Source organism: Panthera uncia, chromosome B1, assembly GCF_023721935.1.
Source record: "Panthera uncia isolate 11264 chromosome B1, Puncia_PCG_1.0, whole genome shotgun sequence".
Classification (NCBI taxonomy): Eukaryota; Metazoa; Chordata; class Mammalia; order Carnivora; family Felidae; genus Panthera; species Panthera uncia.
In genome coordinates this window covers 193,639,849-193,666,469 of record NC_064811.1, presented here as the reverse complement: position 1 = coordinate 193,666,469, position 26,621 = coordinate 193,639,849, and the positions used below count along the sequence as shown (strand labels likewise).

General features: G+C 41.5%; 1 protein-coding gene across 6 annotated transcripts; it reads left to right on the top strand.

Annotated features, from left to right (window-relative positions):
* The first annotated feature begins 5,563 nt into the window (after positions 1 to 5,563).
* On the top strand, positions 5,564 to 26,391 carry LOC125923480 (zinc finger protein 705A-like). Of its 6 annotated transcripts, XM_049631811.1 has the most exons (8): positions 5,573 to 5,673; positions 7,562 to 7,723; positions 11,556 to 11,694; positions 12,223 to 12,308; positions 13,593 to 13,719; positions 14,894 to 14,989; positions 15,265 to 15,332; positions 26,008 to 26,391. In XM_049631811.1, the coding sequence occupies exons 4-8, from the start codon at positions 12,297 to 12,299 to the stop codon at positions 26,011 to 26,013; spliced, it is 309 nt and encodes a 102-aa protein (XP_049487768.1). In that variant the 5' UTR covers positions 5,573 to 5,673; positions 7,562 to 7,723; positions 11,556 to 11,694; positions 12,223 to 12,296; the 3' UTR covers positions 26,014 to 26,391. The 6 variants fall into 6 exon arrangements, with proteins under 6 accessions (XP_049487764.1, XP_049487763.1, XP_049487766.1 ...); XM_049631806.1 differs by lacking the exon at positions 15,265 to 15,332 and having other exon boundaries at positions 5,571 to 5,673; XM_049631809.1 differs by lacking the exon at positions 15,265 to 15,332 and having other exon boundaries at positions 5,571 to 5,673; positions 7,556 to 7,723.
* Positions 26,392 to 26,621: the final 230 nt, after the last annotated feature.

Below are 26,621 nucleotides of genomic sequence, written 5' to 3'. Positions count from 1 at the left end.
TTCCTGATCCCTCTCCATTTCATCCAAGCTAAAAATTTCATCCAAGCTAAAAATTTGTCACCACACACAGAGTTAGAGCCAGCCATCATTCATTTAACACACCTCCACACTTTTTAGAAGCATCAATTCATATTATGTTTCTGAGTTAAAATCATAGGCTAAAGATAAATTGATAAGCAAAATGTGGTCTATCCATACAATGGAGTATTATTCAGCCTTAAAAGAAAGGAAAGGAAGGAAATTCTGACACATGTTGCAACACACATAAACCTGGAGGACATTAAACTATGTGTAATCAGGCAGTCACAAAAAGGCAGATACTGTGTGATTACACTTATATGAGGTGCCTGGAATAATCAAATTCACAGAGACAGAAGGTAGAATGGTGGTCACCAGGGGATGGGGGAGGGGGAAACGGAGAGTTTGCATATAATGGGTAGAGTTCCAGTTTAGCATAATGAAAAGAGTTCAGGTGGTCGATGGTGGTAATGGTTGGACAACTGTACGAATGTAATATCACTGAACTGTTTAATCCAAAATTGTTAAGATTGATAACGTTACGATACATAATCTTCTAAAAATAATGAAAAGAATCACAGGCTGAAATGCTTTCTGGGTCCTCTGTCTGAGACACAGTTCATTCCTTAACATGATTGTTGCCATGCAAAAGTGAACCTCAAATTATTTCACTACTTGCTCAGTGCTCAGCTAACATGTTTGTATCCTTTCTGTACCTCTTACAACGATGTCAAACTGAATGTCTTTGTCCAATATGCTTAATTAGTAGTAGGTTTATTATTTTGAGGGAGAGTCACAGGTGTTTTGCTGGTTGTGGGCTTGCTTGTGTTTTCAGCGTGAATCAGTCTCTCTGGCTGCTAAACCAATTGAGCACCACATATTCCATCTCAGTGAAGAAAGATAGACTTTTCTTTTGTTTTTAATTAATTAATTAATTAATTAATTTTTTAAATTTACATCCAAATTAGTTAGCATATAGTGCAACAATGATTTCAGGAGTAGATTCCTTAATGCCCTTTACCCATTGAGCCCATCCCCCCTCCCACAACCCCTCCAGCAACCCTCTGTTTGTTCTCTGTATTTAAGAGTCTCTTATGTTTTGTCCCCCTCCCTGTTTTTATATTAGTTTTGCTTACCTTCCATTATGCTCATCTGTTTTGTATCTTAAATTCTTCATATGAGTGAAGTCATATGAGATTTGTCTTTCTCTGACTGACTTATTTCATTTAGCATAATACCCTCTAGTTTCATCCATGTAGTTGCAAATGGCAAGATTTCATTTTTGACTGCCGAGTAATACTCCATTGTGTGTATATACCACCTCTTCTTTATCCATTCATCCATCGATGGACATTTGGGATCTTTCCATACTTTGGCTCTTGTCGATAGCGCTGCTATACGCATTGGGGAGCATGTGCCCCTTCAAAACAACACATCTGTATTCCTTGGATGAATATCTAGTAGTGCAATTGCTGGGTCATGGGGTAGTTCTAGGTTTAATTTTTTGAGGAACATCCATGCTGTTTTCCAGAATGGCTGACCCAGTTTGCATTCTCACCAGCAGTGCAAAAGAGATCCTCTTTCTCTGCATCCTCGCCAACATCTATTGTTGCCTAAGTTGTTAATGTTAGCCATTCTGACAGGTGTGAGGTGGTATCTCACTGTGGTATTTCCCTGATGATGAGTGATGTTGAGCATTTTTTCATGTGTCAGTTGGCCATCTGGATGTCTTCTTTGGAAGTGTGTCTATTCATGTCTTTTGCCCATTTCTTCACTGGATTATTTGTTCTTTGGGTGTTGAGTTTGATAAGTTCTTTATAGATTTTGGATACTAACCTTTATCTGATATGTCGCCTGCAAATACCTTCTCCCATTCTATTGGTTGCCTTTTAGCTTTGCTTATTGTTTCTTCATTGTGCAGAAGCTTTTTGTTTTGATGAGGTCCCAATAGTTCATTTTTGCTTTTGTTTCCCTTGCCTCTGGAGATGTGTTGAGTAAGAAGTTGCTGCAGCCAAGGTCAAAGAGGTTTTTTCCTTCTTTATCCTCGAGGATATTGATGGCTTCCTATCTTACTTTCAGGTCTTTCATCCATTTTGAGTTTATTTTTGTGTATGGTATAAGAAAGTGGTCCAGATTCACTTTTCTGCATGTCACTGTCCAGTTTTCCCAGCACCATTTGGTGAAGAGACTGTATTTATTCCATTGGATATTCTTTCCTACTTTGTCAAAGATTAGTTAGCCATACATTCGTGGGTCCATTTCTGGGTTTTCTATTCTGTTCCATTGATCTGAGTGTCTGTTTTTGTGCCAGTACCATACTGCCGTGATGATTACAGCTTTGTAATCAGCTTGAAGTCCGGGATTGTGATGCTTCCCGCTTTGGTTTTCGTTTTCAAGATTGCTTTGGCTACTCGGGGTCTTTTCTGGTTCCATAGAAATGTTAGGATTGTTTTTTCTAGCTCTGTGAATAATGCTGATGTTATTTTGATAGGGATTACAAGATAAGGATATTTTCTTGTACCATCCTATCAAGGAGGAGTTTTACTCTGGCTCATGTTTTCAGTCTGTGGAGATTGAAACATTTTTACATTTTGAAAGTAATTTTAAACTACTTAAAGTCTTTGTCTTTCTTGTCACATTGAAAGTTCATGTTCTCCTACACTGTGGTGGTTTATAGTCTATTCTTCCATATAATAATTATTATTATTAGTTATTATTATTATTATGGCTGCCATTATAAAGACTATTGTCATTATTGTTGTTAATCACCATGGTCATAATTATTACAGCAACTATGATTTATTATTGTTGCTGCTGCTGATAGAAAACCCTGAGTCAATTTGCTCTATCCAGGAAGGGTGTCTGGTTTACTGAAGAGGATGATGGAGATTTCCCAAAAATACATACAAATTGACAGATGCTTCCAGGTCACTCCTGGTGCCCTTTACTGATATGAGCATCCACAAATTTTCCAAGTTTCCTTCCGGGGTCCTGGAGTAGTCATTTTGACAGTGGAAGCTTGGTGAGGGTATTTGGCCTTCCTGAGCCTCTGAGAAACATTATGAGTCACTCCTGGGAGCAGCAGCCACTTGTGCCTGTCTGTAAGACCTGGGGGGCTGGGCAGCCATGGCCCATCAGGCTCAATGAAAATTTTCCTAAGACTCATAGAGAACCAGGAATGGATGGAACAAGTATGGGAGGCTAGAGAGGAGGTCCCCACCCTCTGGAGCATTTGCAGTATTTCTAGGTATGCCCCAGAACCATGGAACTGCTTTTCCTGCCCTCCTGTATAAGCCCTTACTGGACTGGAAGCACCATGCACAGCAAAGAGGAACCGATTTGGGTGCTAGTCAACAGCTCCAGGCTAAAAAGCACAATCTCATAAATCCTGACCTGAAAGTGATAGGGAAGAGCAGGTGGCGAAAGGGGCAGCAGGGAAGGGAGGGCTGAGAAAGTGCTAGAGCCTTAATGTTAAGCATGAGGGCGGGGGCTTCAGAGGATGGGGAGTGGGGTAATGTCCCTGCATCAGGCATTCAAGGAGACACATCTCCCTGAATGACACACATGCACGCACACACACAAATGAACTAATATTAAGAGTGTTCCTGAATGACAGGTGGTTTTCCAGATGTATTTTCACATCCAATCACTTTTTCCTCACTAGTACATTATTTATGGAAAGAATAATATAATTCCAGGCTTGCTTTCAAGAATCTAGGTTCTTCCCCCCACCTACTCACCAACCAAGCTGAGTTTGGAATGAGTTATACAGCACCGCTAATTGTTGGTAATTTTTGAAACTCTCTTAAGGGCACATAGAGTTTCATTTTATTTTTTCCAAATTGGGGGGGGGTGTGTGTTTCAAATAAATAAGGAAATATATAAAGCATTTGTTCATTACTTAGAAAATGTTTATAATAAATTATTTTAAATCTACTACTGGTTTCATTTTGGTTACTTCAATCAATACTTGATCCATACCTCTGTAAGAAAGATCGGCTTATATATTTTCCTTCAGCACCATCCAGATGTTCCAGAACCGTTTTAGAGTTTCCTCCCACTTTTCCCAAGTGGGCAATGACATGAGTGAAGGGTAATCGTTCTTTATTCTAGGAAAACTAATCTACACGTATTTTGTTTGTTTGTTTGTTTGTTTGTTTAGAGAGAATGTGAGCCAGGGAAAGAAGGAGAGAAACAGAGAGAGAATCTAAGGCAGGCTCCATGCTCAGGGCAGAGCCCGATGCAGGGATCGATCCCACAAACCATGAGATCATGACCTGAGTCATGAGTCGGATGCTTAATTGACTGAGCCACCAAGGACCCCCAATCTACACATATTTTTTAAAGTCAAATTTCCTTGTGACATTTATTTCACTTTTTTTTACTTTAAGTTTTTATTTTAATCTCAGTTAACATACAGTTTAATATTAGTTTCAGGTGTACAATATAGTGATTTAACACTTCCATACATCACCTGTGCCCATCACAGCACGTGCACCCCTGAATCCCCATCACCTCTTTAACCCATCCCTGAACCTCCTCGTGACATTTTTGTAAATGACATTTTCTGGGGCACCTGGGTGGCTTAGTCAGTTTAGCATCAACTTCAGCTCAGGTCATGATCTCCTGGTTTGTGAGTTTGAGCCCTGTGTGGGGCTCTGTGCTGACAGCAGGGAGCCTAGATCCTGCTTCCGATTTTGTGTCTTCCTCTCTCCCTGACCCTCCCCCGCTCACAATCTCTCTTTCTCAAAAATAAACATTTTAGGGGCATCTGGGTGGCTCACTTGGTTAAGTGTCTGACTTCGGCTCAGGTCATGATCTCATGATCCGTGGGTTTGAGCCCTGCATCGGGCTCTGTGCTGACAACTCAGAGCCTGGAGCTTGTTTCAGATTCTGTGTCTCCCTCTCTCTCTGCCCCTCCCGCACTCACACTCTGTCTCCCTCTGTCTCAAAAATAAACATTAAAAATAAACATGTTAAAAAGTGACATTTTCTAAAGGAAGGTATCCTAAAATGGGTTTATTTTACTTCAGTTGGTTTAGCCTCTATGATCCTCTTTCCTGGAGCCCTTGGCAAACCCTCAATCTCAGGTCATGGTGGAGGAAGAGACAGGAACCTGGGCAGGGTCCTAAGTCCTACTGATTAGGAACAGATCTGGGGATCAGAAACGGTCCTCTGCCCACGGGCCCTACTGCTTTGGGGCATCCCCACATGTCTGCACTTGCCTTGCCTTTTCCGTGTCTGGGTCTCAGGATCACCACAACCAAAAACATTCCTGTCTCAATCTCAGTGGGCGTCAGCCTATAGGGGTCTTCAGCCTATCGAGTAGGTAGGAGCCACCCCTGCTCTCTGGGACTCCACTTAACTCTGCTATCCTATTCACACCCTGCACACATCAGAAGAATTTTCACTTGAACTTGGAGATCCCTTGGCCCCTCCATGCAAACACCCTAATGACCGGTCCCTCTTCCATTGTGCGCTGCACCCTGAAGGCCGGCAGGGGGCGCGCCGACCCGCCGCCTTGGGCCAGCGTGGAACGCATGCGCGTGGCGCCCCTTGCCCTCGACGCTGCGTCCGCACGAGAGCTCAGAGACGCGTTCCCTCTGGGGCGACGGAGGAGGCGACGCCACGGAGGACGAGAGCCCCGTATCTGCCGTGAGTGATGTCCCCGTGCGGCCGCTGCGGCAAGTTTCTCTGAAAAAGCTCCCTGTTGCCCGCCCCGCGTGTCTCCCTTCCTCTTCCCTTTCTCGTGGAGGCTTTTCCCAGCGCCTGTTTGCCGGGCGGGCCCGTCCATCCGGGGCGTGTGGGGTCGCAATCACAGCATGCTGTGGGCGGGTGCAGGGATTCGGGATTGCCTCGGGGGGTGTGGGGGGCCCCGGTGCGGCTCCGGGGAGGGGGAAACCGCGTGGGCCGTGGGGAGAGGACGGAACAAAATGTCGGGGCGTTCAACGGAGGCCGGGGCACGAGAGGCGCCTGGGGAGGGCGCGTCCGGCCGCGGGCGGGTGGGGCGCCGTGTGGGTGGCTGCGTGAGGCTGTGTTGGGTGCCGTGTGCGGCTGCATGGGGTGCTGCGTGCGACGCTGCACTGGCCTTCGTTCACTTGGGGGGGGGGGCGGTTTGTGGTAGAAAGTGAAAGTGTCATAGTTCGAAAAGTACCGAAATGTAGAAAGGTCGGTGTGTTAAAACGCACGACTGTTATTTTAAATGTCAGTATTTTGTCCACATCCGGGTGAGAATTGATGATAATTGGACTTTCCAGGCTCTCAAGGAAGTTGCCGTGTCTGTATTTTAAAACAATGCCCTTAAAACAGCTTATCCCGTATCCAGGGTGAGGTCTTGCCACGACTGAGGTTTTCTCGTGACCCGGCGGCAGTCGTAGATCATTTTAAGTAAAAGTCGGGTCACCGAAACGTCTTTTGTAGGACCTCACTGTGACACGTGGATCTGAAATAAGCCTAGGACCCTGGCGAATTTATACAATATTTACAAAAAGGCAAGGAAGGAAAATACGGATTTTGAAAGGAAAGGTTGTCCTTAGAATGAAAATAGGACGCCTACCATCTCTTCAGAATGGTTTGTTCTACTTTATTGCAGAGATATTCTGAGACCTCTGAATTCTAAATTTTATTTTTTTAAAAAAAATCCGTTGAAACGCATTGTGCTTCTACTCCCGTCACTTCTAAATTGTGGCTCATTTATCCCGATAGGTCCTAGTATTTTTAAATATTTTGTAGTATTGACTTACAGTCCTTAAGACATAGCTAAATAGCCTCAGAGAGCTGCACGTTGGGTTGGTTTTCTCTTCCTTTGTATTGAAATATGCACCCTTGGCATGGAAGGCCTTAAAAAAATATGCACTTAGTGAACCGTCAAAATGTTCTGATTCTTGAATATATCAGAGGTGTGAGAATAAACACGTCGCATGCCCGCCCCCCATTTTAATTTCAGAAATGTCCCCAGTGTGCTTCTCAATTTTTGAAAATAAGTTCAAATCAGGCAGCAGGAGACCAGCTGCCAGCTCAGAAAGGTGCTCTAGAAAGGCAATAATGCTGTACTTGCAAAAGTGCCACTTAACCTGTTTAACCTCGTGGGGTGGCGCTCAGTTAGGAAGGTGACAGGAGCAGGTTCCTGAATTAGCTACTTACCACAACAGTTTATGGGTCAGCTGTGCATCCCCGAGCCCAGGGAGTGGGGTGTCCCCCAGGTGCCAAAGACAGCCACGAAAGGTCTGCAGTCTAGCTTTAGAGGTGCAAAGGAGCTTTCCAGGCTCAAAAATAGGGCCTGTTCTGACTAGTAAGGGGACAACAAGGATTCACTCTAGGTTTAGGAATGTAACCAAGGACAAAGAAGTATAGATGAGCCAAGGCTAGAGCTCATTTTCTGCCTTCCTCTCAGACTTCTTTTTTTACTTGATAGAGTAACAATATATTGATTTCAGGTATACGACATAATTTGATATTTGTATATATTGCAAAATGATCACAGAGTTACAGATTTTTTCTTTAAAAAAATTTTTTTAATGTTTATTCATTTTTTGAGAGACAGCATGTGAGCAGGGGAGGGGCAGAGAGAGAAGGAGACACAGAATCTGAAGCAGGCTCCAGGCTCCGAGCTGTCAGCCCAGAGCTGGACGCAGGGCTCGAACTCACGAGCCATGAGATCATGACCTGAGCGGAAGCCGGACGCTTGACCGACTGAGACACCCAGGTGCCCCCAGATTTTTTTCTTATAATGAGGACTTTTAAGATCTGTTCTTAGCAACTTCCAAATGTGTAATACAACATTATTAACTATAGTCACCATGGTGTATATTTCATCCCCATTACTTATTTCCTTTATAACTGGAATTTCGTGCCTTTGACAAGCTTTACCCACTTTGCCCACTCCTACCCCCTGCCTCTAGCCACGACCAATCTGTTCTCTGTGTCTATGGGTTTGGGTTTTTTTGTTTGTTTTTGTTTTTGTTTTTGTTGTTTTGTTTTGTTTTTTAAGATTCCATGTATAAGTGAGGTCTGTCTTTCTTTGTCTGACTTACTCCACTTAGTATAATGCTGGTAAGGTTCATCTACATTGTCCCAGATGGCAAGATTTCCTTTTTGTTAATGGCTGAATAGTATTCCATTGTGTGTATCTATACTGCATTTTCTTTATCATCCATTCACCCATGGGTAGACACTAAGTTTGCTTCAATGGCTTGGTTATTGTAAATAATGCTGCAGTGAACATGAGGGTGGCATATATCTTTTTGAGTTAGTGTTTTTGTTTCCCTCACGTAAAATACTCACAAGTAGAATTGCCACATTGAAGCCTGCAGCCCTAGAATTATTTTGGTAGGCTAAACCCACTGGTGAATGCTGATTATCTTGCTGTAAACTTCCCTGTAGCACTTGCCAGAACAGGCCCAAACCCACAATGTAGTGAGGCCTTTCAGTGCCTTTAGAACACAAACAGGGTTTAAGAATGACTCAGTTTTTCATAACTGTATCTAAATTATTTAATTAATTAGAGGGGAATTTTTTTTTGTTAAACTAGTTATTCTTTGGTGATATTTATCTCGATTAACATCCAAGGTAAACAAGGTCTGTCCATTGCATCATAAATCTGATGAAGTTACCAACTATATCAAAGTGAGTCCACAAATAAATATATGTCTATTCCTAAAGTAAGTGAAGTTCTGAGCTTGGGTCTGTGGTGATGGCATACTCAGTAGCCACACAATATCCCAGGTTTTCCATGTGCTTAGGTTCTGGTGACTATTGAAGAAAAATTTCCCCCATCAGATCCAATCTCCTTTATTTTGCCATAATTATTAATTATGAATATGATTGTTTATAATGACAGGGGCCATTTGTAGTACCACATCTGAGGGTAGGTTAGGTGATGAGGACATGGAATTTCTGTTTATTTATGTAAATTCAAAAATCATAATCAAAGAGACCCTTGCTTAAAATGCTGCAGGTGATTTTTCTGCAGGTAATTTTGGCAATGAAGAAAGGAGCAAATAAATAAATGAATGCATAGTAAGAAATTAATGAGTAACCTGAAGGAAGCAAAGTCAGGTTCTATCAAGGCAGCAAAACTACCTAAGGAACTTAGGTAGTAGTTTAAAGAAGGGGTCTCTGAAGAAATGGCATTTAATCTCAATTTGAAACCTAGCGAGTATGAAGTGGCCATATATATGTAGATACCAGGGTAGAATGAAAGATAACAGTGCTCAGGGTAGAGATGACAGCAGTGCTTAGTTGTGCGGTTCTGAAAAGTGGTGTCAAAGATTAATCCTTGGATATCTGGTGGATTTGTTATTGGACTTGGAAGACTAGAAGACAAGAAATTTTTATTGTGGAAGAGTTGATGGCTTCATTTCAAAATCTGTTTCCTTTTGCATGCGTACAGTACATGCAGGTGGGGATTACAGCACAGCAGTGGAGTCTAGGTATGTTTTTAGTTTTCAGTTTAGAAATAACCATGGGAGAAATTGAAGCAAGTGAAAGAGTGTTGTGAGATTTCCAAGACAGTATTGTAAGAGGAGAGAAAGGGGGTAGAATTGAACCTGGAGATATTTCAACACTGTTGTTCAAGGAACACCTTGCAGAGGACTTCTGGAAGGAGTGCCTAGACTGTTTTAAAGGCAGTTAGGAATCTGAATTGTCAAAAAAGCCTAGAAAAAGAAAGTTCCCAAACAGAGGTCATGTGCCAGTACTGCTTTGATTCCAAGTAAAAGGCCGAGAAACACTCACTGGATTTAATCATGGGGGAATAACTGATCTTAACAAGATTTATTAACTTGGAAATCGGAACTAATTTTTGTAATGCAAAGTGAGAGAATGTAAAGAAATTGTTACTAAATATTTAATGTTTCTTCAGGTTCATTTTGAAGGGAAAAGGTCGTGTATCAGCAGCTAGATATAAATTGGTTTAGATGTTTTTCTTTGACGAATGGTGAGACTAAATGAGTTTAAGGAGATAGATGGGGAAGTGATGAAGGGGTTACTGGTAAAAGAAATTTGGTTTATAATCAAGAACATAAAATATTTGAGGAAGTAGGAAAGAAGGGGATGCAATTGGAGAAGTTGGGTTTAATTAGGAATAGCGATGACTTTTCAGTTTTTACAAGAGTGGAAATACTGATGGGTTGGGAATCAGGAAATAATTGTAGGTTTCTTGCCAGTGAGCTGAAATATTTCTTCAAATTATCTGTTTCATTTCTGCAGTAGAATGAAATGAATAAAGTAGAATAAAATGAAACCATTTTTGAAAACTAAGGAAAAAGGTGAGACTTTTTTGTGAGATTAGAAAAGCACAGGTAATATTAACACATTCATGAAGCATGGCAGAGCAATTGTTAAGCCAAAGTCAGGTGCTAGATATTTAGAAAAAGCTTTTGGCAGATTTGTGACACTGTATTTAGACCAGCTCAGTACCTCCTTCTGATCTGTGACAGATGCAGCCACGAGACTATGAGATATTGGAGTCATCTGCAATTGGAGTTTTGAGTAGTAGATGTTGGAAAGAACTAAAGGGCATTTGAATTGTTGGTCTTGGTGTGTGTATGTTGGAATGAGTAAGTGTATGTTCCGCTGATCAATACAAATTAGAGGTGGAGGCTAATTTTGGAAATTAGGGTCACTAAGATGGAGGTTCCCATGTAGTAGGACATCCTGGGCATGGGGAGAAATTATGTGAACAAGTTGAAAGGAGGAGGTTTTGAGAGAAGAGTCTCTCTGGTCATTGATCTGACTGGTGACATACGTAGGTAAAACTGGTCCCGGTGTCCTTCAAGATGAAATTCTTTAGTTATTTCACATTCATATATAGAGTTAATTTTAAATTCTAGCTGTCAATTTGTAGCCATGTAGTTTTGTCCTATAAATAAAGTTTTTTGAATCTAGTGCATATAACTCATTAAATGTATAAGTAATCTGTAAAGGCAGAGTTATTGTTGAGTATTAAGTTCAATGTATGTAAGCAGATATATGTAAATTCCACTCACAGAGTCTCTTATTTTTCAATATATGAAATTTATTGTCAAATTGGTTTCCATACAACACCCAGTGCTCATCCCAAAAGGTGCCCTCCTCCATGCCCATCACCCATCCTCCCCTCCCTCCCTCCCACCCTCCCAACCCCCATCAACCCTCAGTTTGTTCTCAGTTTTTAAGAGTCTCTTATGCTTTGGCACAGAGTCTCAATTAATACAGGTAGATGTTTTCTCTTTCCAGGTCCTCAAGATCAGTGGGTTTTAATCATATCCTTTGCTGGACGTGTTGTGAATGTGGATGCAGTATATTTAGTTATAAACATCGTTTTAGGTAGCACTTTAGATATGACAAATTCTTTTATATACTTAAATCATGAAATGCAGACATAATCTTGTTGATAAAAATAACTAGAACTCCAGGCCCCAAGAAGTCAATAAGATACCTCTAAAACTAAACCCCTCAGTCTATATTTTATGGGCCTATCTGGTCTGTGGGGATTGTGCAGCAATCCGTAGCGTGTAGCATTGTGACATATATACTCCTCTTCTTTCCTGTGCAAGGGGTTGTATGTGCTAGACTTGCATGATAGCAGAGTCACTGAACACTTGAACAAGGCTTGGGTCATTGAAGTGTTCCAGCCAAACTTTAAAGAGATTCCATGGTTGCTTCGCCACATGTCCAAGGCCGTGAGTGATACAGGTGGGTTGAGGCACTAACACTGCCTGAATCCCACATGTGGAGGAGGCAGGGTGACTGAGGGAGAGTATGGGGCTCTCGTGAGCTGAGATGGGTGTTAGAAAACAATGCTAGTGGACCTCACCAAGAATGATAAAATATGAAATTCCAAAATGGTGTCCTTAGTTCTGGATACAACAACCTCCATGTGACAGGAGTCAGAATCTCCTAGGATTTTGGTGCCAGAGATGTAATTAAGACCTCTGAGTATCAAGTCTAATTAAACTAGAAACCCCTATGCTTTTGCTATCTCTATAACGGGGATATTAATAGTTTCTTTATTGTTGACTTTATCATTGACTTCTTATTGTTGATTCTTGGAGAGGAGAGCCCCCTTCCCTGTTTGTTCTTGTTTACTCTGCAGGTACGTGTGAGTTGAACCGGGTTGGGGGAGGGGGAAGTCGTTACCGTGTGAAGATTTGCATTTGCAAGATGGGCATATCTAGGAGTATTGGAAAAGACAAGTCTCGTGGGTGCTTTCTCTTTCCTCAGCTTTGTCTGCTTAGTTACTGGACTGTCCCTTGGTGAGAATACGCAGGAAGAGAGGAGTGACTGAGTTCTAGACCATGCAACCACAGGTGAGTACTTGTTCTTCCTTCTCATGGACACCTGTTTTTCCGGGGGATGAGCAGATTTCTCTCCATGGCTTGGATCTTCTGTGTGCCCCCACCCCATGTCAGTCACACTTCAGGACTCAGAGAGGCTTTTGGCAGGTCCGGGTTTGATCAAGAAATAATCCCCTACCCAGTATTGCACTACTGTATTCCATTCCCCATCCCCTTAAGTATGTCCTTGGAGAAAAGTTGTTTCTTCTCATCCATCACATGGCCTCAGTTGAGAAGTGACTCACTCATTAAGTGTGTTAGTGTCTGCAGTGGGCTTAGGCATGTGGTGATACAGGTGATAGAAATGAGAATGAGCAGAAGTTTACAGGCCTGTAGAGAGGCAGGTGTTTCTTCAGGGGAGTTCCATCCATCCAGGGTTTCAGATACTGCAGAGCAGGGCTCTGCAGCATTGACACTAGGGGTGGGAGGCAAGAGAGCTATGAACAATCATTTATTTATTTTCCCCAATTTTAAACTTACTAAAGTTTTTCTAGACTCTGCTTGAGCATTTTAATAACTTAAGCATAGAAAAATTTTCCTTACCACTTTTTTTCCAAACAAACCAATTTCCCTCTTTGTAATTAAACTTTGTTCAAATTTGAAAACAAATTTCTGGCGAATATTTTCCTAATTTGGGTTGTGCATTGAGAGGGATTATAATAGAACTAAACCTAGGGTCCTGTAGCAAATTTTGCAGGACTAGAAAGATCAGGTTCAATTGAGAGGCTTCCCTTACCCATTAGCATTTAGACAGGATCATGTTACAGGAGGGATAGTGATAACCAAGGCTCGGAGGTCCCAGAGAAGATTGAAATGCACAGCCTTACCACAGGAGGGTCAGGGTAGGACATTCCTTATGTACAGCAGTCTTAGGTCCCTTGGGGTTTTGCTTATGAACTGTATGTCTTATGCCTTCTCAGGAGCATGTGGGTTGCGTAGGGATGAGAGAGGCCACACTTGGTTGTCCAAGTTCTGTTAGAAGCCCCATTCAGTCCTGCAGAAAGGTGGACACTGTTGTGTCCAGGTTATTTCCACTGCACCTCATGAGACACTCATTTGTAATGAAGTTATGTTTACAAAGTGTGAGTGTGTGTGAAAGACACATGACGAGGCAGCATAGAGAAACATGTGACTAGAACTCCAGGCAGATTTTGACGTTTCTGTGTATACAGCCACTCATCTCCGGCACTGTCATGTCCAGCATACTCCCCTGATAGGGAAGGCCCTGGCTGCACCAAAATGTCTCTGATGTTTTAGGAATCTGTGACCTTCAAGGATATAGCTGTAGACTTCACCCAGGAAGAGTGGGCCCTGCTGGACGCATCCCAGAGGAAGCTGTACAGAGATGTGATGCTGGAGAACATTGGTCATCTGGTGTCTGTGGGTGAGTCTGTCAACACTGATAAATTTATTCAGCAAGTATCCAGCTTTCACTTAATCCCTCCCCTCTCAGCCCTCATTCAGATTCTTTCATGGTTCTTAACACTATTTGAATGTAATTTGTTTTTTCTTATACTTACCTACACCTATTTTGTCACCCCAAAAGAATATAGTTTTCCTGACCCCTCTTTTGTGCCTTTCTTGCTTCTAGGTCTGTAAATGCCCAGGACTCTGCTGGGAATTCAATGAATGTTTTAAGTGAATGAAAGCACTAAATATTACTAAATAACTGTTTTCTATATGGTCAACTGGTAGTTAAAAATCCGTTTGTGGAAATTATACCTATTACTTATTTTTTTAATGTTTATTTTTGAGAGAGAGAGCAAGCAGAGGAAGGGCAGAGAGAGGAGGGCACAGAGGAGCCAAAGTGGGCTCTGAGCTGTCAGCATAGATCCCGATGTGGGGCTTGAACTCACAAACCATGAGATCATGACCTGAGTTAAGTCAGACGCTTAACCAACTGAGCCACTCAGGTGCCCGATGTTTTATTAGCCTTTTACCTATTTTCAGAGAGAAATTAAGTTGTTCTGGTGAAGCTTCTGTGTACTTGTTTTATTTATTTTTAATTTATTTATTTAAATTCAAGTTAATTAACATACAGTGTAATACTGGTTTCAGGAGTAGAACCCAGTTTTTCATCACTTACATACAACAGTGCTCATCCCAACAAGTGCCCTCCTCAATGCCCATTACCCACTGAGTCTACCACCACCACCCCCACTCTCCTCCAGCAACTCTGTTTGTTTCCTGTATTTAAGAGTCTCTTATAGTTTGCCTCCTTCTCTGTTTTTATCTTATTTTTCAAAATTAATTTAACTCTACTGTGGGAACATGTAATTTCTCCTTTGTTGAAAAACACTAAAGATTCTTCACTCTGTCTTTGATCTTGGTCCTGCAAATCAGCAACAAGAAAATCTCCCTGTGTTGGCATGGTGTCACGATGTTCTTCTTGCTATGGTGAAGGACCTTAGTATTTTCAGTGTTCAAGGTGCTCTTCCCTGGGCTCTCCTTTGTTGTTCACCTTGTTCTTCCTTGGTATCCTGTCCTGAAATTAAAGATCATTCATGTTTCTCTGTACAGGATCTAAAATCGGTATGTCTTTTACTCCCCACAAACAGGGTATCAAGTTTGCAAATCAGATGTGATTTCCCAGTTGCAGCAAGGAGTGGAGCTGTGGAGGGAAGGGAGAGGATTTCCCCAAGGCGTGATTCCAGGTGAGCTCCAGGCTTGTGTGTGCTCAGCACTGGGAAGATCCTGATACAGGGAGAGCAGGACAGGGAAATGTCAACAGCAGATATCTTATGTCCTGAAAACCCTTGATAGTTTTCACTTACCTGAAATGCCTTTCAACTCACTGATATATTCCTTCTTTTCACATTTTTCCCCTGTGGAAGAGTCAGTATTTGAAACATACACAGGCCTTGCATGTTTTCAACAGTTTTCTTCCTCTAAGGCACACTAGCAGTTCATTTTATTTACATTATTTTAGACAGAAAAAGTAGCCTTATGAGGCAAGAAGATGTCTGCAGGAAGGACCCATCTAATTGCATGTCAGTGGTAAGTTTCAAGGGGGTGAACCCTCCCTGAACATTAATGATATGGGACTGACAGATTTTAGAATGCAGCACACAACTGTGATTTGAGTAAATGCTGCCCAGCAGAGAGCTTTGGGTAGTTTGAAATTAGGGAAAAAATTAAGGTATTGCTCAAAGACACCACCTGAGTTCTTCTAAAAGGACAAACATAAACATGGCTCATGCATCTAGTCTTTGAAACTAATGAAATCTTTCAAATAAATCTGATATCTCTGCAGTTGAGATGTTATGAAAAAGGAAATCTCTTTGTATTGCAGAAAATAATAGGCATTGCCTGTATAACTAACACAGGGAAGATTTTAACAGGAGATGTTCACTGCATGCATGGTCAAAGTAGGAGTCGTGTGTAGAGAAAAGAATTAACGAGTGTATGTGAGAAATTCTTTAACAGCCTCTCATCTTCGAACAGCGGAGATTTCACACTAAAAAGGATACCTATGAATATGATGAATGTGGGGAAGTTTTCCCTTACAGATCCATGGTGACTCAGTATGTGCTAAATCACATGGTGGTGTGTGGGGAGGGGGGAGCCCTATAAATGTAAGGAAGGTGGGAAGGAATTCTGCCAGAGGACTTCGCTTTCTGTGCACAAAAGGACACACACTGGAGACAAACCCTACAAATGTAATGAATGTGGGAAATGCTTCAGCCAGAAGGCTAAGTTTGACTCACACCAAAGAAATCCACACAGGAAAGAAACCTTATACATGTAAAGAATGTGGGAAAGGGTTCCATTGGATCACTTCAGTTTATATACACCAGAGAACCCACAGAGGAGAGAAACCCGATAAATACAACAAATATAGGAAACACTCCAGCCAGAATGCTAACTTCTATTCACACAAAATAAGTCACAGGGGAGAGAAAGCCCACATCTGTGATAAATATGGAAAAAGTTTCTATCATCCTTCCTCCTTCAGTCAACATAAAAGAAGTCAAACTGAAGAGAACTAATAGGAATTTTTTCGTCAAAATTGTCACCTTAAACAGCATGAGTAATTTTACACCAGAGAGGAGCCCTGTGTATGAAATGAATGTGGCCAAAGTCTAGGTAAACGTCTTACCCTTTAGTTAAAATAATCACATAGAATGGAAAAGCCTTCATCAGTCTCTGACCTCAGTTCGCATGAAAGAACCCGTATGATAAATGTGAGGCAGGACTGCCTTTGTACTCCACTCTAACCACCCCAGAGAGCTCACAGAGGGAGAACTGTATGCACACAGTCACTGTGCCTTCACAACGTGCCATCACACGCAATCTGTTCTTTAAGCGCCATGAGCAAATGCTACGGCAGAGACTACAAAAAAACTCTACCTAGAGAAACCTATAACCCACACTTCATCAGAGTATTCAGACCTTTGCCAGATGGCCTATTACAAACAATGTAAGATGAAAATAGAGATTTGTGTTGTGATCCATGAATGTTTAATGAAGAATTTGTAACAATAAAAATTAAATCCTTTCAATAGATCAGTACTTGAAATTAGTAAAAATTGTTCCTCAAAAGGCTAATATGTTGTTCACTTTATATTTTTATGCAGCTTTGACCATAATTACAGACATGAGTCAATCATAAAATAACCTAAATACGCTGAAAGATCATAATAGAAAATAATGTGATTTACATGTATCAGTGTTGAGGGGCATTCACTTTTGAATGTCCCCTCTCTATAAAGAGAACTTTCCTTTTATTCTTCTTTTCTAATCTTATACTCTAATAAACTTATGCCTGCTGCTCAGAAATAAATCCAGGTTTAAAAATACATGTACATGGTAAAAATTAATACAAACATGCAAGAATAAACATTTGGTTTGTGAATAAAGTCCAGTGTTAAAACAGTACTCCTCTTTTTAAAATGTCCAACCTGTCCACATTTTCCTACTTGCACAGCCACAGTCATTCTTACCTCGAACAGAACAGAGGAGGAGAGAGTGGGGATGTGAGGCCAGGAGACCAGGGCCCGGTTGGGGTAGGATAAACATGGGCAGAGGGAGAAGTGAGTACAAGCGGGTGAGGAGGCAGCTATAGGTGCATGGCTGGCATATGAGGTGCCAGGTGATGTTGGAGCAGGGTAGATTGAAGGGAGCATTTGGTGGCCTTAGGTGTTGACGAAAGCAGAAAAGAGGGAAAGGCGTAAGAGCCAAGTTACTGAATGAGGATGCACAAGAGGGAATCTCCAGGTAGACTCAAGGTCATAGGCCAAGCCACTGGAAGTGACCAGAGCAGCGCGTTGGGACAGGTATTGGTGATCCACGGTGTGCACAGGTCTCAGAAAGAGGGTCCAGGTAGGGAGGGTTAATGTAGGTTAAAGGATAGGATGGGGGAGTATGGGATACACTGAGGGGAAATAGGGGTCCAGCTCTGAGGTGAGGGATTGGGACCATGGTAGATGGTCTGGGTGGAATCGAAGTCTTTTTCTTCTCTCCCAGCACTTTCTGCTAAACCCCTAAGCGGTTATTCCTTATATATTACAGCCTCAGACTCTCTGGGTTGGAAGAGGATCAACAGTAATTTTGAGGCAGTATTCAAAGTTTGCCCCCAAGATTATACCCGCTAGTGTTCCCACCTATATAATTTCTTTCCTTTGCTTCTGTTCTGGACCTTTGAATGTGATAGAATATCATTCTCATCATGTGGCAGTGGGGAAGGGGTTTTGCAGATGTGGTTAAGATCTCGAATTGGTTGTCTACAAGGTGATCCCAAGGACGTTTCTCCTGAATAAGCATAACCTAATCAGGTGAGCCTTTTTGAACAAGATCTGCAGGTCAGAAACAGCATGTCAGAGAGACGTGAAGCCAGAGACAGTCTGCTGCTGGTCTTGAAAAAGTGAAGGGATGGGGCGCCTGGGTGGCGCAGTCGGTTGGGCGTCCGACTTCAGCCAGGTCACGATCTCGCGGTCCGTGAGTTCGAGCCCCGCATCAGGCTCTGGGCTGATGGCTCGGAGCCTGGAGCCTGTTTCCGATTCTGTGTCTCCCTCTCTCTCTGCCCCTCCCCCGTTCATGCTCTGTCTCTCTCTGTCCCAAAAAAAAAAAAAAAACGTTGAAAAAAAAATTTAAAAAAAAAAAAAAAAAAAGAAAAAGTGAAGGGAGGATAATTAATAAAAGTAAAATATAGGGAGTGGAGAGGAGTATCGAGGAAGTGGGAGGAGGAGGAAGACACTTCTGAGAACACTTCTGTTTGGAAGCTTGGTTTGGGAACGTTTGCTGTACCAGCAAGGAAATTAAGTGAAAAGGACGAGTGGGGAAAAATTGGAAAACAAACGAGCCTAACTTTTTATCAAATAACTACCATAATCATAGAAAATAAATTAAAAAAATACCCAAATTCAAGTAATTTTTGAGCACAGTGTTTTTATACACTCAAGTGAAATACAACAATACTTGCAAATTATTCTTAATGCCTACTTGATTTGATGATTTTTTTCAGTGGTGTGAGTGTAGCAGTTTTTAAAGTTTTTATTTTTAATGTATGACTGAGTATGCGATTAAATATATTTAGGTGTTTTTCAGCCAAAAGTTTACCTGGTAATAGAAAATGGAGATACAGATACTTGAGAAAGGAGAAGATAAGTTTCAGGGCATTTGGATTGGAATTAGACTTAATTATCATGAATTGACAATCTGTGTTCTTGTGCATGTGTGCAGACATGTGTCCTGTGCCCTGAAAGGGCCTAGAAGTAGGGAGGGACACCTCAGTTGCAATGACAAATATCACTCAATTACTGGTTTCTAAATTTCCTTCTCACTAATTGGAGCTAGGCTTTCTTGGAGAAGGGGTTGATTGAGGTGGGCAAATGCAAGATTGGTATTGAGTAGAGAAAGTACAGATGAGTCTAAGGTATCTTTTGCTGGAAAGTAAGGAGGTACAAAAGGAGAGTGGACAGGTGAAAAGGAAATAGGGGGCAGACTGAAGGGGCTCCTATGGCCACATTTGGGACAACCATATCATCAAAATAAAAAACAAAAATAATGGATTTTTTTAGCACATTGAAAGATTAACATATTCATACACATATACATACGTGTCTTCATATGTGGCAGGAAGTGAAACATCACAGTAGAATACTGGCTAAAAAATGCAGAGGGAATGGTAGGAAAAACACCACTTGAAACTACCTTAGTGAAAAAGGTTAATGTTAGGTAAACACTTTAAGCATGTAACTGAAACATCGATGAAAAATAATTGACATCATAATGAAAAACATTGACATCATGTGGTTCCTGGTGTAAATCACTGAGAAAGACTAAACGTCACTTGTGGAGTGTTCCTAAAAAATGAAAACAAAAAGAATAATACCACGTAAACTAAATCCCACCATTAGAACATGGAAGGAAACACCGTTTTGGGGAATTCTGGTGAACAAGTGGCTCATACTCTACACAAATGAGTTTCATAGAAGACAAAGCTGAGGAAAGTAGCAAGCTAAGACAGCTAAAAAGCAATGCATGAGCCAGAACTGAATCCTAGAGAGCGGAAAATTAATAACATTTATGTTAGTACCAAAAGAATGGAATGCTTAAAATACATTTAACACAGGTAGATCTGTACTCAAAATATTTTGAAAGAAATGAAATAGACCATGAAATATTTAAATGGCCTAATTGAAAGTGATTATGGGTTGGAAGATTTAATATCAGATGGCAGCACGCCCAGACCTACAGATTCAGTGTAATCTTTATCACAGTTGCAGCTGACCATGAAATGCACGTGGAGATCCAAGGACCCAGAAAAAGCAGCCTTGAAAGAAAAAAAAAAATTAGAGTGTTCACACATCCCACTTTCACATCTTACCACAAAGAGACATTAATCAAGACTCTAGTGCTGGAGTATGAATAGACTTCTAGATTAATGGGCTAGAATTAAGAGTTCAGAAGTAAATCCTCACATTTATAGTCAATTTATTTTTGATAGGGGTTCCAACAATATAGTTATTTTAATAAATGGTCCTGAAGTAACTGGACATCCACATACAAAGAAAAGAAATTGTACTCCTACCTAATATGCAAAAAAAAAAAAAAAAAAGCCCTCACATGGGTAAAATAGCTAAATATAAGAGCTAACATCACAAAACTCTTAGAAGAAAACAAAGACATAAAAATTTGTGTTCTTGGGAGCACGTGGTGGGCTCAGAAGAGCATGTGACTTGATCTCGAGGTCATGAGTTTGAGCCCCACAATGGGTGTAGAGATGACTTAAAAAAAATAAACTTAAAAATACATATATTTGTGTTCTCAGATTAGGCAGTATCATAAGCATGTGCAACCAAATAAAACTGATAAATTGGACTTCATCAAAATGAAAATGTGCTTCCAAGGACGCTAATAAAGTTGAAAGACATCCCACACAAGGGGAAAAAATTAGTTGCAAATCAGAGATCTGAAGAGAGAGTAGTATCCAGAATGCATAAAGAATTTGTACAACTCAAAAATTATCTAGAAATCAAAATTAAAAATGGGCAAAAAACTTGAATAGATCTTTTGCAAGGAAGATATAAAAGCAACCAGTAGGAATAACAAGAAGATCCTCGAAGTCAATGGTCATTAGGGAAATGCAAATCAAAACTGTAAAGGGGTAGCACCGCACTGCCACTAGGATGGTTCATGCAAAGACGGTGGAAAGTGAGAGGATATGGAACATTGAACTCTCATCCTTTCCAAGTGGGAATGTCACATTTGGAATACAGCCTGGCTGTCCTTCAAGAAGATAGAGTTACCATATACTCAGCATTTCAGCTTCTGCTGACCTATCCATAAATGAGAACATAGGTTCATGCAAAAATGTACGTGTGAGTGTTCTTAGCAGTTTTCATAATAGCTGAAAAGTGGAAACAACCTAAATGCCCATAAGTTGAATGAAAAAGCAAAACGTGCCATACTTGAACAGTGGAATGTTACTCAGCTATTTGAGAAAGGATGAAATGCTAAATACATGCTCTTACACTGATGAACCTTGAAAGCTTTCTATTAAGTGAAAGAGGACAGACACGAAAGATACTTCTCATGTAAATCTATTTCTATGAAATACCCAGAGGAGGCAGGTCCACGGAAACAAAGTGGAGTAGTGGTTGCCAGTGACAGGGAGGAGGGGGGATGCAGAGTGTCTGCTAATGAGGATGGGGATTCTTGGCAGATGATAAAAATGTTTTGTAATTGGTGATGGCTTCACAGCTTAGTGAATATGCTAAAAGAAAGTCACAGTTTAAAGGGTGAATTTTATGGAACGTGAATCGTATCCCAGTTGAAAAGGATGACACCAGCTACAGAACCCGAATCCTGGGGGTGACCTGTGACCTGGGAGACGAGAGAGCTCAGCAGGACACAGAGCGTCCCCGCGGCTGCAGACAAAGCAGTGGGGCTGAGGAACCTGAGGGCAGCAGGCTTGGCCCCTGTGCACCCGGCCTTGCCCTCCTCATCTTGGGAGTTTGCTCCAGCGCTCCCGGAAGAGTTCCTTCTCTCCTTGAAGTCATTGCATCGGACTTTTCTCTGGGGCTCCTCCTCAGGAATGAGAGGGGTGAGTAAAACAGGAGCAACCCTGAACTCCTTTCGCTGGCCTGTTTCCTTTAGGTGTTGGCCACAGGGGGACTCAGCACCAGAGAGCAAGGTCGTAATACCGGGATGTGTGGGATTTGGCGGGAAGTTGCTTAAGAGACTGGCATCTTTTGTGTGCATGGCTACCAAATGTAGAGGCAGTCATGACACACCTTTCGGCTGTTCTCTCGTGGAAGGTGCACCTTGAATTCTGCAGAGATGTGATGCGGGTGCAAGCGGAGCCTGTGGAACAGCCTGATTGAAATTTGACTCACTGAGCCATCCGTCACCTCAGCCAAGAGCATCTGCCTCACGGTTCCCATTCTTGGCTCTGTGAGAATCCCATCCCAGACTCCACAGCTGCAGATGGGTTGTCGCACACTTGACGTCAGGCAGGAAACCTAACAGAGGACCGTGGGTGGGGAGTGAAGACCCACGGGCAGGGGCCACAGCCTCGCAAGAGCTCAGTTTCTTCCGGGCCTCCTGACACCGTGATACCCCTTCATCTGCCTCACTGAGTAGTGCCTTGATGGATGGGGACCTGTGGCACACACACGGCCGTGAACACCTTTTCTTTGCTCCTGTCGCTCCAGGGCTTCAACTAATGATGGCAAATTCTCCATTCCACGTTTTTGCGCCACTGCCCACGCACACGTCCACAACCAGCAGCTTATCGTGGCCCCACGACGGCTGGCAGTCTTTGTGCCAGTCCTCATGGGGGGCATTCAGCTCAGCTTACTGACCGTGCATTGTGATAGTGTGTTTAAACATTGAGAACACAGATCCGGGTTTGTAAAATAAAGTGTGTATGCCTTTACGCACATGCAGATGTTCATACTTTATACACAGCTGTCCGTGACCTCCAGCTAAAGACTGTCCGAAACGTGCCTGCAATTGAACAAAAATTGGATTCGTCACTCCTTTCATTTAGAGACAAGTTTCAAAATGGAACTTTGGAAATTCTCAATAAGAAGGTCTTAGAACGAGCTGATTTTCACTTGTGTTAGTTGATTTCGGGGGGCAGTTAAAAGTTAGAAGAAGATCTAGATATTTTCTGTCAGAAAGCAGGGATAATTGTTTAACTGGTGTCTTATGAAACCTTCTCTCTCTGGAGGTATGCATAGAATAAGACTACAGCTGTATCTTGTAAAGAAGCAGCGATCACTTATATAGGCTGAGAGGGGTAAGGAGTTGGTATTTTGTGGCTTGGATGATGTCTCTAGTTTGTGTCTGGACATGACAGCTGGGTGGAATTGTCTTCCTCTTGATCTGTCATCAAGGTTTGTCACATAACGGCCTGAGATGATGTTGCTGTTCTGCGTGATTGGTTATGTTCACCAGGAGCACACCACGACCTGGCTGAGGGTCCAGACCAGTCTGGGGATGGCATGGTTTGCTTCCTGCTCATACAATTTAGAGAGAAGCAGGGGCAGAGGTGAGCTGGAACATTCAGGCTATTCGTTCTGGACTCTAGGTCTCTGGTAAAAACAGAAGTGGAATGAAACCTGGCAGAAGATAATGGAGCCATGTAAGCTTGACTGAAGGGTAGGGGAGCTGGCCTTGGGGTAACAGTGACCTTCGGCAAAGGGATGAGCCAGTGTCCAGGCAGCCAGTGAGCCGTGGTCTGTTCTTCTTAGGGATGATCCCTCCCTGGTGGCCCTCACCTTCCCTTGCGTCAAGAACACATGTTTGAGAGGTGCCTGGGGGCTCAGCCTGTTAAACGTCCGACTGCGGCTCATGTCATCATCTCCTAGTGCATTGGTTCTAGCCCTGCGTCTGGCTCTGTGCTGACAGCTCAGAGCCTGGAATCTGCTTCGGATTCTGTGTGTCCTCCTCTCTCTGACCCTCCCCCACTCGTGCTCTGTCTCTCTTTCTCTCAAAAATAAAAACATTAAAAATTGTTTTAAAAAAGAGCACGTTTTTGCTCCTGCCTTCCAGCTCTGCTCTGCCAGCTCTGTGCACCAGCTCAGTCCCGAACAACTGCCTGAAATGCCGGTGCTGTGGGATTTAAGGCTGGTGTTGCGACTTTGTCACTGCCAGATGCCAGCTTGGAGAGGGTGGGAAGTAGAAAGGCTGAGCAGTGAGCTACACTCAGTGTGTCACAGTGCCCCCCCCCATGTTACATTTGAGAATATTCCAAATAGTAAGTGAATTGATAAAGATTTCTTCCATGAAAATCATTTTGTATGGAACATTCATGACAGTGAAAAGTAGTCAAAATAAAAACTAAAAACCTTGGCTTTTACTCTGAAAATTGATGGGTAAACTGTACATGATGTAACAGAATGAAAGGACACTGCACATCGGCCCTGACTGGAGAGAGCAGAGGAGCCGGTGTGCTCGTGGGCATGTCCACGTCACGTACCTGGGATGCTAGGTTGACTTGGGAGTCACTCTCCTCTGAGCTTGCTGGGCTGAGTCTCCTACAGAAAAGTCTGTAGGATTTACATTTATCTTCACGGAACTAGTTTTTCTCCTGCTTTTTGGGGCTCAGTGGCAATTTTCTCCTCTAAGTAGACAGACCTCCTTTCTATTTCCCAGACTCCTCTGGCTTTTTAATTTGATTCAGGAGAATAACAAGGGGAAGATATGAGTAAGTACTAAATCCTGTTGAATGATCACTCTAGCATAATACAGGAACACAATGGTATTTTGTTATTGCCACTATTATATAGGAATCACCATATTTTAAAAACATATTAAAAGTTGATGTTGGAAATCTATTACATCTTGGTTTTTAGAGAACTAGGGTAATGTAAAAACATAGATGAGTCTCGTAACTTATGCGTGATGTATATTGCTGGTTCATATGAAATATGGAGATTCTTATGTTCCAGTCATGCAGAGAGTAAAATAATTCTGTTTTAAGCTCTATCTTAGGGTCTGTCATCTAGCCACATTTCATGCTGGGCTCACTCAAACACTACAGAACTGTGAATGTTCAGAGGAAACTTCTAAAACAATTAAAATGGCATAATGTATAAATTACATTGAGATGCAAGCAATTAATATGAAATTTGAAATTAGTATAAACACAGCAAATATTTTATGGCATAGGCTGAATGTTTTCAATTAAAATAGTTTAGTGGGTAGTTATTTGAATATTCAAATAAACTGCTCTTTAGCAGAAAATGATATATTTACAGTATGCCATAGTGCAAACCACTTAACACTTCATGTGAGAACATGAATCAATATTAGGAATTCTTCATTAATGTAAAGTGAATAATAATGATTTTATTATGTGGAAAATGAAAGGACATTAAAATAGAACTTCGTGGTATTCCTTTTTTTTTTTTTTTTTGCAAATACACAGTTTTTAAAAATTTGATCAGCACTGAGGATTTTTAGTGCAGTGAAAATATTCTGAATGATGTTATACGATGGATCTATGTCATTATACATTTGTCCAAACCCATAGAATGTACAACCAAGAGTGACCGTGAGGTAAACTGTGGACTCTGGGTGATGATGTGTCAGTGTAGGGCTATCCTTGGTAAAAAACAAAAGACGTACCCCTCTGGCAAATGGTGTTGATAAGGGGGGGGGTGCTGTGCATGTATAGAGTCAGGCAATAGATGAAAAATATCTGTACCTTTCTCTCAATTTTGTGGTAAGCCTAAAACTTCTCTAAACAAATACTTAAAAAAATCATTAACTGGAAAATGCCAACACTTTAAACATTGTTTTCTTTGTTGGCCAAACAATACCTCACACAACTTCTATATAAATATTTCTGGGAAACTTAGAAAACATTCCGTTAAAATTTTATTGACATTAAGTATTATATCAGACTAATAAGTTAGTAATGTAGAATATATTAGTATTACTTCATAATTTGGTATTAATAAGGTATAATTACTTTCAGGAATTACTGCATAATTCAGTATTAGTAGTCTAAGCACAGATTATATAAATAATGTTATTGATATTGATACTTACACCCTTAGACTATTTCATTATAATTTAAACTTAATGTTTTCATTAATTTATCATTAATGTTGCAGTTATTTTATTATTTAAAGTAGCTTTTCCATTTTAATATTAGATGTTGTATCACAGTTACTTCTATCAAAGTCTTCTCATTGGTTTCTCTTTTGAATTTCAGACTTGATTGCGGTCAGCCTATCATTGAATCCCGCTGTTCTGAAATCTAAGGGTTCTCACTGCCTGGGTGCTGCAGGAAGAAATGTAACTTTTTCACCTCAGTCATAATTTGATAATTTGATTTCTAATGTTTTAATTAAAATAATTTTTAAAATGTGAAAATCCCTAAATTTTCACTAAATGCAGTGAAAATCTCTTCACTAAATGCAGTGCAGATTGGTACAGATCAACTACAGTTCTTTTCGTTTAATCCAGAGTTTTCAGAACTCTTCCGTCTATATGTGGTCATGAGTCAACAGTTGGTGACCTTTCTCTGGGCTGCAGTTTTCCCCAAAGAAGAGCTGCGCAGTTTGGCTTTAGGAACTAATAAACTGAGTTAAAGCTACCTTTGCATTTTAAATGTAGTGATATTAATCAGTTCAGCACAGTGATCACCCAGAGATTGCTTTCCTCCACGGAAAAGACTAGAAACTCGGTGATCGTTCTCCTTGCCGTAGTTCAGGCTGATGTACTCGGAGAACTAGGACTGGGCTGGGTATGGTGACAGGGAGGGTCAGTGAGCAGTGGGTAAGGGAAACTCATGTCCTCAAATGGCTTTCTCTTGGAGCTGGGAAC